Source organism: Xiphophorus maculatus, chromosome 15 (genome assembly GCF_002775205.1).
Source record: "Xiphophorus maculatus strain JP 163 A chromosome 15, X_maculatus-5.0-male, whole genome shotgun sequence".
In the NCBI taxonomy this organism is placed as follows: Eukaryota; Metazoa; Chordata; class Actinopteri; order Cyprinodontiformes; family Poeciliidae; genus Xiphophorus; species Xiphophorus maculatus.
In genome coordinates, this window is record NC_036457.1 from 2,349,611 (window position 1) to 2,362,066 (window position 12,456).

General features: G+C 35.5%; 1 protein-coding gene across 13 annotated transcripts in view; it reads left to right on the plus strand.

The window, feature by feature from the left end:
* The window catches only part of afdn (afadin, adherens junction formation factor), a 104,942-nt gene that overhangs the window by 69,178 nt on the left and 23,308 nt on the right, over positions 1 to 12,456 (plus strand). For all 13 annotated transcript variants that reach the window (XM_023347702.1, XM_023347703.1, XM_023347711.1 and 10 more), the window contains 2 exons: positions 9,402 to 9,467; positions 9,542 to 9,615. In XM_023347702.1, the coding sequence (XP_023203470.1) occupies positions 9,402 to 9,467; positions 9,542 to 9,615 (140 nt within the window). The remainder of the gene's footprint in view (positions 1 to 9,401; positions 9,468 to 9,541; positions 9,616 to 12,456) is intronic.

The window sequence follows — 12,456 nt, forward strand, 5'->3', positions numbered from 1 at the left end:
GCCTTTGTCATGTTTTGTATGGTGGCCCAGACGGGTCACAGAAATCCAAAAGGCAAAAACAAAAAGCACAGCTCAAAAGCAAAAAGCCACAATGCAAGCTGCAACAACAGATGCCATGATGCCAACACTTGCAAAAATGAACAAGGTAACCCTAGCAACATGCCTCAACCCTACTTTACTTACAGCAAAAAGTAACCACGCTAACCGTAGCAACAAGTCTCAATGCTAACTCTACCAAAGTGCCACCTCACTAACTCAAGCAAAAATCAGGTTTCAGTTGGACATGGGGCTGAAACAATTCCTGGAATAACTCGAGTACCTTGATTATTAAAATTCCTCGAGGAACATTTATCCGACTCGAAGCTTCGTTAATTTATGTTTTATTATTTAGCGCACCGTGTTTCAGCCGGAACCTTACTTGCATTGTGCAGAGCTCCGACCTCCGCCTCTGAGTTGTTGACGAAAGCTAAGTGTTGGCAGCATAACGTCCAATTTTCAAGTTTGGCCCGTGGGGATTTTATTGATTGATTTTAATGGTGGGTTTTCATCGTTTTTGGGGGACCAATAAGCATCCTTAAAATGACTGGCGCGATGCCTGTAGTACGGCAGCCTTTCTCCTACGGGAGCTGCTGGTTCAGAGCGAACGGCGCGAACAGCGCTGCAGGAGTACTTATACAGGTGAGGGGACATGCTGAACACGGCGGGCGGCTGAGTAGTTGATGCTTACGGTGTAAATATAGCTTTACGGACGAACCGCACACTAAATCTCATATCATCCCGGTTTCAACAAACGGGTGGCGGAAATCATCGTGGCGGTAAATGGCTGGTAGTTTCTGAGTGTGACGAACGAAGGTGTCTTAAATATCCCGTATTGCTCCCCCCCGTTCTTACGTTCATCCCCTGGTCTACCGGTCGTCTTTTCCCCCCAAACTTACGTTCGGCTGTGCCCTGGTGTATTTCCTCCCCTCCACCCCCCATTTTACGTTCGCTCGTTCGCCTGCTCCCCGAACCCCAAGCCCCCAACTCAAACCCAAAGCTTGACAGGTGTGGGGCAAGATGAGAATTCATCTATTAAACTTACTGAAGATGAATAAATAAACTGAAAGCTGGAGCATAGACATTGTTTATAAACGTGTTCGTGAGCCTGCCTCTTTATTATTAAATTGAATATAATTTCAGATCTTTGTATAACTTTTCTTCAGGTTAACGTAGAAAGTGAGATATTATTGTTACAGGTTAGTTTTCTAAACTACAGAAAAAATAACTGTTAGAGAAGCTCAAATATGAAAAATTGGACTGATATCGATATCCGATAGTAACTCTGGTGTTGTGCCAGATTTACCAATATTTTATTTCATAAATTTTTTTTTATCCCATTACTCGATTAATCGTAAGAATAATCGATAAATTACTCAATTACTAAAATATTTGTTTACAACAGAACAAACTAGTTGGACACAAAAAGCAAAACTAGAAGAAATCTGTAAGGAAGAGAAACACCTGCAGCACAAGTTTTTCTTAGTCCATAAAACTGAATCAAGACTAAAAACATCAGACTGAGCAGATCAGACCTCAAAGAAAATCACAAATTGTTTCTTATTATGAAAAAGATAACTAAGCAGCCGACTTTTGATGTGCGGAACATTCTGCACATTATTAAGATAAAGAAGCACGCAGGATGTTCTTTATATCTTTAGAGAACGTTTTATTCACAAATCTGGTTGATTAAATAAGATAAACCCACAAGCAACAATGTTAAGAGCAGAAATTAACAATTTTGAGTTCAGTTTAAGAAAACAACTTGTGCAAATTCACTGTGGGACATTTAAGTTTTGGAAAAGTTTCCCTCCTGTTTGAAAAAATTTTACCAGATTTTGTTTGTTTCTCCAAAGTGAAGCTTTGCTCAGATTTGTTTGTTGACTGAACTCATTTGTTCCTGAGGTGAAACAAAAACATGAGAGCATTCTCCCCTGTGAAGGCAGGAACAATGAGAGGATGTACCACACACACACACACACACACACACACACACACACTTTGCCTTCCTGTAAAGCTGCAGGTTGGACGGGTTCACGGCGCGTGTGTGGCGGTGGAATGAAATGTGTGTATAGAGGTTTGTGTGGAAAAAATTGTATCATAGTTTCAGGAAAATTAAGTCTAATTCTATCTTTGGAGTAAATATTGCAAATCTGCAGAAACAAATCTCTTCTTTGGCGAGATTTAACCTTTAACCTTTAACACCCTTTTTAACTTGACAAAAGTGCAATTTTTAGGTAACATTACAAAAGAAGTGTATATTTTCCCAATGATACATTCACTTCAATTAGTTCTTGCAAAGATTGATTTAAAAAAATCTTGTTGTTTGAAGATGACAAATATTGAACATGTTTTTTTCCAGTAAATATGTTGTAAAAATTTCACCAGAAGTTGGTAACAGTCCAAGTAATCCACACACTTTAAGAAAATAAATCCATAAAATTAGTTGTGAAAAATAGTACAGAACTACATGAGAAATATTTGTTCCAGAATAGTTGGTGAAAAAACAGTTATATCTACAGTTATGAGTGGAAAAAGCAGCTGCGCACGTTTCTAATTTATGATTTTCATTCATTCTTCCATCAAAACCCTCTTTGTGGTTCTCTGCAGTTTGACTGACGCCAGGCTGGTCCATTGTTTTGGTTTTAAATTCTTTTTTTTCTTTCCAGTTTTTAAAATTTTCTTTTTAAAGTTGTTTTTTGTGGTTTTATGGTGGGTTTTTAGTATACTGCTGATTTTCTCTGCATTTTTGTTGCCACTTGGAAATTAATGAAGTTTTATTTACTTTAATTCTCTGAAAAATAACTAATAATTTCCTCTTTTGTGTTTTTGGAATATTGTTTGTTATAAATCCACCCTAGTTTCATTTTCAGATTCTTATCAAAAACGTGAATTTCTTTATTCTTGCTTCCGTTTCATAATGTTTGCTAGGAACTGAGATTTAGCATAAACACCTGACTGTAAAGTAACATCTGCACTTTAAAGAGTTACATTTTGCTCTGATCTGACCAGGTTCTGTTTCTTTAGAGCTTTATTGGTTTGTCCAAATAGTCTGAAAGCTGAAAAATGCTTTTTCTTCACCAGTGGAGTCTTGTGCAATGACAAAAACACTACCTGCTAAATTCAGGTGTTTCTGGAGCACTCTATGAAACCTCCTTGACTGGAAAACTCTTCTATTCTTCCGGGTTTGTTTAGAAATACATCCAAATAAAAATTGTGAAGGTTCCTTCAGTTAGGATTTGTTAAAGCCTGATTGCTTTTTAAATATTATTTTTTTACTTTCTGTGCCTTTTTCCCCTTTACAATCTTTTATTAATTTATCCAATATTATTACGGTACACTTAATTTACAGATTTACTTGAATTCTTTGTAAATTCTTTTTATTTTAAACTTTTTACTGAGAAAGACGTTGCCTAGAGTTAGACGATATAAACTGAAAATATGAGCATGTCAACTCTGTCGATCGATAGGATATCGATTAGTTTTACGTTTTAAATATCTGAAATACTGTCATTTCCACACTTATCACTCCTCACAGTTTTAAATAAACGTTCTGTTTTGTTGAAAACTGCCGCTATTTAGATAGCTAAAGCCTAGAAATAGTCTAAGATTATTGGGCAAATATGTTTTTACAGAATTCATATAAAGTTGAAAGGAAATACTTGCAAAGATGAAGCTGTTTCAAAACTTTTTATATATATATATATATGTATGTATAAATAAACTGAGGAAAAACTTGCACATTTAAACCAGCTGCATTCATGTAATCGCTGCAATTTCAACCGTTTTGGTTGAAATAAGTGACATTTCTCCTTTTTAAGAGCAGTTCAAATGAGGTTGCTCATCCGGTAGATCCTGAGCAAACAGCTCAGCTGGATCTTATTGATGTTTTGTCCTTGAACCTGTCAGCATCAGTTGAGAAATGCGCTTCAGCAGCTTTGTAATGAGCTAACGGCTCGTGACTGAGCTGATAGCGGTGAAACTAGCTGCGGCTAAAACAAACCGCTGCCATTATGTGTGTTTATATTTGTCTGCCGTTTTCAGGAGCTCAGCTTCTGTTTTCTTGGCGTTTGTTTTGCAGCCGTTTATATGAACGGAAAACGAAACTGCCTAAATATACTTCTGCCTCGTGGTGAAGCTGTTTTTCCACCACATCTTTCTATTTTCAGTGTGGGATTTCTCTAAAACAGCTGAAACTTGTAGCCTATTATTAATAATACCTATAAATATCCCAGAAACCTTAAAAAACTCAGGAACTGTCAGTTAAACAGAAACGTTGGTTGTTGCTGCAGCTGTTTATAGTAAAACCACAGCAGCCATATTCATCATAATGAAAGCTTAGTGATGTATTTTTATGGCCGCTGGCAAGAAATATTTAATCACCTCTCTTGGAGGATGTTCACTTAAATGTTTAATTGCATAGAAAAAGAATAAATCACCAGTTTTACACCAATTTCCCACAATTATCTGCACAACAACCTGAGGGGTTTCAGCCAATCAGGTCCAAGGAAAACAAATGGTGCTCCTGGATTGGCTGCTTCACAGATGATGTCAAGTTCCCAACCTGCATCCTGTTTTCTACAAGCTGAGAAGCAGCTTATCCATATTTACTGAAGTTTTGCTTTCTAAAAGTTTTTTTTGTTGAATTGTTCCTCCAAATAAATCTAAAGATGGTAATCTATCTGCCATTAATAATATTTTTTTACTAAACCATTGATAATCTGGAAGCAAAAATCTCAGCTGTTTTCCTCTTTAATCAGATTTGAGCTTTTATTTAGGGTGGATTTCAGCCTAGAAACTGTAAAGTTGTATTACATCATGTCAGCCAGGCAGAGCAGCGCTGTAATCTACTAAAACGCTCTGATACCTGTGTGGGCGTCCCGCCAGCCTCTGAACGCTCTGCTGTGGATTAGCGGTTTCATGGCAGGTCCACAGGCTGGAACGTTGCGAGCTGTAATTGTGGTGCGTTTGCAGCACTTTCTGTCCGCCGTAAATCAGGCCAACGTGATTGCGTGGGTCTGATCTCCGCGCTGTTTTCTGTCCAAGGAGAATCTGTCATGTCAAATCTGCAGAGTCTCTTTAATGGCCGTCGCATAATAAAGAAATGGATGTTTCCGGTTTTATGGAGCAGGGATTCATTGGAGGACTGGACTTTGAAACGCTTTTATTTAATTTCAGACTGAATTTCATGAATTATCAGTTGATTCTGGGTAAAATGTGAGCTGCACACACACAGCAATCAATCAAATTTTATTTGTATAGCACATTTCAGCAGCAAGGCATTTCAAATGCTTTACATCATTACAAACACAGAAACACAATGCAAGATAGAATCAATAATCAAAACACGACATTAAGTAAAGTTCCATCAGTAAATTTGTAATTGATTACATTTCAAATACAATCCTAAACAGGTGGGTTTTTAGTTTTGATTTAAAGGAAGTCGGTGTTTCAGCTGTTTTACAGTTTTCTGGAAGTTTGTTCCAAATTTGTGGTGCATAGATGCTGAAAGCTGCGTCTCCTCTGCTCTGCATCCCCAGAACCAGAACCTGAGAGGTCTGGAAGGTTGATACAACAACAGCAGATCTTTAATGTATTGTGGTTCTAAGCCATTACATATCTGTAACCCTCCCATGTTCGTCTCAGGTCCAGTTCACTGCAAAAACACACAATCTTAACAAGTAGTATTTTGTCTAGCTTCTAGTGCAAATATCTTAATTTTGTCTTAATTCAAGAGTACTAACTTAGAAGTAACTTTTCAGCAAGATATAGAAGCTTGTTGTAAATAAAAAATACTAGTTCAACTGGCAGAATATTTCACTTGTAGCATGGGAAATTGTCTAGTTATAAGTAAATTTATCTGCCCCTTTTTCATAAATATTAAAGAATTATTGACTCAAAACAAGCTTCTATATCTTTATGATAAATAACTTGCAAGTTAGTTTTGTCATATTTGAAGTGTACTAAGACATTTGCAGTAGAAAATAGACTAAATTACTTGGTAGGATTTTGTGTTTTTGCAGTGCAGGTTGACTTCACGACAGACACATTCAGGTTCACTGCATTTATTCTAACAAAAGAATAAATCAACATCAGTCCAGAAGCTTCTGCCCCACAGTTACCAACGGCAACAGACAAAGGGGGAGGAGCTGTCAGTTACTGGTTACCGTGGTAACCACCAACTGTCCAGAGAACTTAAAACACCAATAAATATCTTTATTTTGACTAAATAAAATAAATTTAAAGAATAAAGAAGCACATTTTGAGAAACTTCACATCTATAATATTGTTAAAATAAAATCTTGTTGCATATCCTGGTGTAATCTTTACCAATTTTTGTACAAACAAAAAATAAAAAATACTCCAAAACCTTTAGTCAAATTTTTTTTTTTTTTTTTTTTTTTTCCTAAATTGTTGCATTTCTAGGCCTGTCAAGGTAACAAATTTTGCTGGATGATGAATTGTCCCAGAAGTTATTGTGATAAATGATATTGTAATTTTAAGACCATAAACAGGTGATAATGGGATAATAATGCAAGAACACATTCTGATCAATAAACGTTAAATTCTAATGAACATTTAACATTTTAAATGTTCAAAATAAATAAAATAGAAACGACAAACAAAATGAATTATAATGTCTCTGTAAACAAAATAGTCTAAAGCACCAGGCTGAAGAGTTTTATCATCCAGTTTTTGGTGGAGAAAAGGGAAAACACTCTAAATGATCATTAAATTATTTAATTTATCATGCCATTAATTGATTTATTTCTTATAGCTGCAGATTTTCGAAATATCAAACAGCTCATTTATATGGTCGATGGAAACGCAGCTAATGTCTAGCAGTGTTATTTTATTTTAACTAAATAACTTCTGATTCCCACCAGCTGAACTGGGTCAAAGGTCCTGATGAGGAACAAGTGGAAATTGTGACTTTAAGTTTTAGTTTTTAAAGCATTTTTGTTGCCATCTTGCAAAAATGTAGATTTTCACTGATTCCGCTTCATAGAGAAACATCCACAGCTGCAGATTTAATCCCTGCTCAAGATCTTTTAGTCTTTTCTCACTAATGAACTTCATTGTATGCAAAGAGTTTAAATCTCCTTATAATAGCTGCCACATAAAGTAAACATGACTTGATTTGTGAGGATCTCCTCTGTGTTTCCTTAACTTACTGAAACCTCTCTGACATTCGGAGGGAATTCCCTGAATTGTCTCTGGAAGCTGTTTTGGCCCCAAGCATGAAGCTGTGGCTCCGTCTGAGACAGAGGCTCCAGTATTCAAACAGTCCCCAACAGGAAGTTCACTCCTTTCACGACAAAAACATGAAAAACACAGACAGCAGTCATTATGGCTGCTCTTCTTACCCGACATTTAAACAATAATTTATTCTTGTTTAAGTGCTTCATTTTTAACAGATAAGTGCGTAAATCGTGTTCAGATTGTGGCAGAACTGCATTTATTTTAGTGGAGCAAACCTACACACAAACTGCAGCGGGAAAAGCTGCAAGTAATCAAAATGTTTCTGAAGTCGGCCACCGTCTCATTCTGCTTCATAAAATCCTAAAAACCCTGCGTTTATTGGAGCTGAAATGTTAGAAATGCTCCTCCAGCATTTCTCTGGAATATTTCTAGTTTCTGTTTGCGCCGTTGCAGATTCCAAGGATAAATTTGTCGAGAAGCGGATAAAAACCATCTAATAATATCCCTCCACAGTAAACCTTCTGGGAATCAAACTGAGACGTCTCTGGTTATTGACACTGACGGTGCAGCTTGATTCGCAAAGAAACTATTTCAGTTTGAGCAAATATTATAAAATCTCTTTGGATGTTTACATTTAATCTTATCTGTCATACAGCAACTTTTAGGTTCTTATTGTTCTGCACTTTTTGTGCATTTGGAGCCCAAACATCCAGAAGTAATTTAAAATCTTCTTGAGCAGCAGAAGGAACGAGGAGTTCTGTGGTGATTTACAGTACAAGAGGAGTCAGAAACTTTGTGGCAACGTTGTGCAAGATAACGGAGAACAACCTGCTCTCCGCGTCACTAAGCAACGCATAAACAAGATTACAATGCAGCTTTAACAAATTGTTTTTGTTTCTTTGCAAGTCAAACTTTTCCTTCTTATTTATGCAAAACGCAGATATCCAGTACTGAGATCGCACTTTCCTTCACAGTGCGATCTTTTTGGCTAGAATTAGCCAGGTTTGTTTGCTTGTTGCATCAAAATTGTGTTTTTCCTTTCTGATTAAAGGATTTGGGGGATTCACGTGCACGTTTTTGGGCATTTTTAATGGTCATTTGACCATTTTTTTAGAGAATAAAATGTTTATGTTGCACAGTGAAGTCTCTCATTTGGCGAGGAATTGCTTCATTGCTCACTGGATGAATTGGGTCATTGCTCACTGAATGAATTGCTTGATTGCTCACAGACACCAACAAAACCAAATCATCTGCACAAGTAAACCTTCAGACCCTGAGGTTTCAAACAGACACCAGAGGAGGCCAAGCTGCACTGGAAGCAAGTTCAGATTTATCTCTGGAATGCAGAACTGGATAACCTGTAAAAGCAATCCGTGTTTCCAAAACACTCTGAGCTTTTTCTGTATCCGCAAGGCAAATCTGGAATGAACAATTACATTTCCCTCCCAGCGGCGTAGCTGGGAGGGAATATATTCTGCAATTAACAGTTTAATCGCAGAAATAGTAAACAAATCAGTCCTACACTGTGTTGATAAGTCAAACAGAAAATCTGCGTTTTTCACGTTTGCTAGAAGTGTTTTTATAATTGCAGATAAATCCTTTGCTGTAAATGATCAATAGTTCATTAAAGGAATGCTGTTTTTGCATTTTAGGAATTAAAATGGTTTTCTTATTTTAAAACATTAATTTGTTTATTTCTAACATTGTATAGAAGAAACTTATGTGGCTAAATGAAAAATCTGCAGATTTGTGCCTATTTTTAAAAATCCGATTAAAAGTCAAAATATTAAATTTATTAAATAATTATGACCTGCAACCTTTTCTCCTACACTTTAAATCATGGAAAAGTTTGTTCTCACTCACCTGATGGATTATCTGAATGATCTCTAAATTTCAGAAGCAGTTTAATGCGGCTGTAAGCCAATCATGAATCTCGTTTTGTTAGCAACAGACTTCGGTGACGATGTTGGATCCGACTGCTGCGTTTCATGATGCGTTGTGATATTTAAGCTTGTGATAAATATCACAAGCTTTTCAACATTGTGATATTTATATCATCTTTTTATCTTAATTAGATAGTCTCTGTGTTGTTTTAAACTTTGTGAACGCAGATTGCGCACATCGATGTTCATTTCCGTCGGTTTTCCTCTCCGTCTCTGCAGGGTGCCGGACAGGAGAAACTCGGCATTTACATCAAGTCTGTTGTGAAAGGCGGAGCGGCGGACAAGGTGAGTTTTTGCAAAACATTAAAAAAGTGAGACATTTGGAAATATCGCAGAGTCTTACTATGGGATGTTTGCAGGACGGCCGTTTGGCAGCAGGTGACCAGTTGCTGAGTGTTGATGGACGCAGTCTGGTCGGTCTGTCGCAGGAGAGGTAAGAGCAGGAAATGATTTGCATGGAAATTACATAACAGTACATCAGGAGTCTGCAGCTTTAATATCATAAAACCTAAAAACTGAAACTGGTTTAGAGTCGCTAATGTTGCCTGACCGTTAGAAAAACACAGCTTATAGTTATTGACAAATATCTTATATATGAATTTAGTTATCATTTTTTAAACAATAGCCTCCTGAAATTTTTAAATAAAGAAAAACATTTTTAAAAAAACCCTATTATTTCATTTGTGGAAAATGAAAATTATTATGAAATAATTTTCCAAAGTAATAAGAAATATAGATTTAAAAACATTTTGCTCATAGTCTTAAAGTCGGACTGTTGGAAATTTAATTTAAATTTAATTCAATTATTCCACGGAAAAAGGCAAACAAGTCTTAATATATTTATATTTAAAAATATTAGTTAGCTTTTTAAAATAATTGTCTTAAGCCAAAACAATTAATATTTTATTTATCATTTTATACAGGAAATTGAACATTTTCCAGTTTTACTTTTATATTCAAGTCTTGAAACAATAACAAAAAACTTTTACAAAAAGAAGTTGGATAAATTGTTTTTCTTTGGGAATGAAAATTATTTCATGAAAGAAGACAAAATACTATAGTAGTTAAAAATATTAAGTAGTTCTATTAAAAAAAAAGTTTTATTTAGCCAAAATTATAATGAGCTATTGTGGATGGTCCAAAGAGTCTTCTGCACTAAATGGGTCCACAAGTGTAAAAAAGGGTGTGTTCCTGCTTGGATAGTGCAGATAAAGCAACGGGATTGTTGTTTGGTGTCGTCATGTCGACCCAGAGTTGAGCCGGATTATAAATATATTTAATTGCATTTGCGTGCAGGACGAGGCTGGAACTGGAACATTTTTCTGTAATTCCCTGAACGCTTTTCTTCCTTCACTTCAAACAAATTTCAACAGATTGTTACAAAATGTTTGGAACCGCTCAAAACTTTTCCAAATTGTTCCTTTAGAGCCGGCTCCCTGCTAAACCGAAACGATCCGTTTCATTCCCAAAACTCGGATCCAAAACAAGTGCATCATCTGTTTACAGGGTTTGGAAAACAAGAATGTGGTGAAGAAAATTACACGTGTGGATCTGGACTGAACCCAAATTACAGCAGGGCGACAAATCTGTAATCTCTGGCTCCTCTGGTCGATGATGAAGGTGTTAATTTGGTCCTCAGACCCCACCTTCTAGGAAACGTGTCTTTATTTAACTCTAAGCTAACAATTATTCTAGTAACTGATTATTCTGACGATTAATTGGATTAAAAAATGCTATATACTGCTGCTTTTTCATTTAATTGCAAAGGCATTTTGCAATTAAAAAAAATTTTTTTTTATAGAATATTAGAAATATACTAAAAGATGCAAGTAATTAAATTCATTTTTAAAATAAAATATACATTTAATTCACAAGATCCATTAAAAAACATTTAGTGATGCTTGATCACTTATGGCAAAGGATGCATCTGCACCTAAAAAAACTCATGAACATGTGCAAAGCTCCTCTTTTTTCAGCTTTGTTGATCTATTGATTATTTTTTAAAACTTAATAATAATTGGACAGCATAAAGTGCATAACAGCAGATTTTTGTAAGCAGGAGAAGCTAAAACTGACCCTGAAAGAGTCCTGGGTAGAACATATTTTCAAACAAAGAACGTTTTCTATCTTAAATCAAAAATGTATGTTTTTTTGCTCAGTTTTGGTTTAATTACTTCTCTGAATATGTTGCTCTTTCAACAAATGGCTGTTTTTTAAAGTCTGTATAATCCAATTAAACGATTAATCGATTGCTAAAATTGTTAATTAATCACGATTAATCTGATTAATCGTTTCAGCTCTAATTTAAATGTTAAAGCTTCATGATTCAAATTGTCAGATTACTGAGTTATTATGTCACTTAGCTCAAAAGTGTTGTTCAAAATCAGACTTTTGAACAACACTGAAAAATTTATAGACGACCTCGAGCTCTACTGAAGTTAATTTGATGAACAAAACTGGCCTTAAACGTCTGATTAAACAGAAAATTGTGCAATAAGTTCTTACGTTTTAATTTTGCACAGGAAAAAACCCCAAAGAATCACAATAGATTAAAAAGAATGGAAAAATGTTTTTTAATCAAAAAATTGTCATGATAAATGATATGATAAATGCCCAGAATAAAGCCATTAGCATTGCAACAATAAAGTCAAAATAATGCAAGAATAAAACGTTAATGTTACCAGAATACATTCAGAATATTAGGAGAATTAAGTAATATTATTTTTAAAAAGGAAAAATATTGGAATTTATTGTGTCGACAAATCAAAATGGTTTTAAGTTTATACAATACAATAAATACCCACTCCTCTTCCAACATTGTCTTGTTTTTATTGGCAGCATAATTAACATAAAGGCTTGAAAATATTAGTCTGAATTTAAATATGTAATTTATTAAATGTTTCTGTTTATCTTATGAAATAATGATGGTGAAATTTGATTCTTCTAGCTTGTAAAAACTGTCAGGAGCTTAAATTTACTAAGTAGAGGCGTTGGACAGGAACCACCGCTCATGTTTTTCAGTGCAGCTTCTCCACCAGGATGTCACCAACAGCCAAACTACCAGCTGTCAGTTTATATAAAATTAGATTTAGTGCAAAAATGAATGTCAGCGAAGCGGAAAGATTCGAGTGGAGTCATGAGACGGTTGGATCAAAGACGGAGCCGCTTAATGAAGCTCGTTACCGCAGATTTAAAGCCTGGCTGTGTGTTGCGTCACTTTAAACGGCCACATCAGGGAGAAAAGTTTCCTTGAAGTTGGGAGATTGATGGTCTG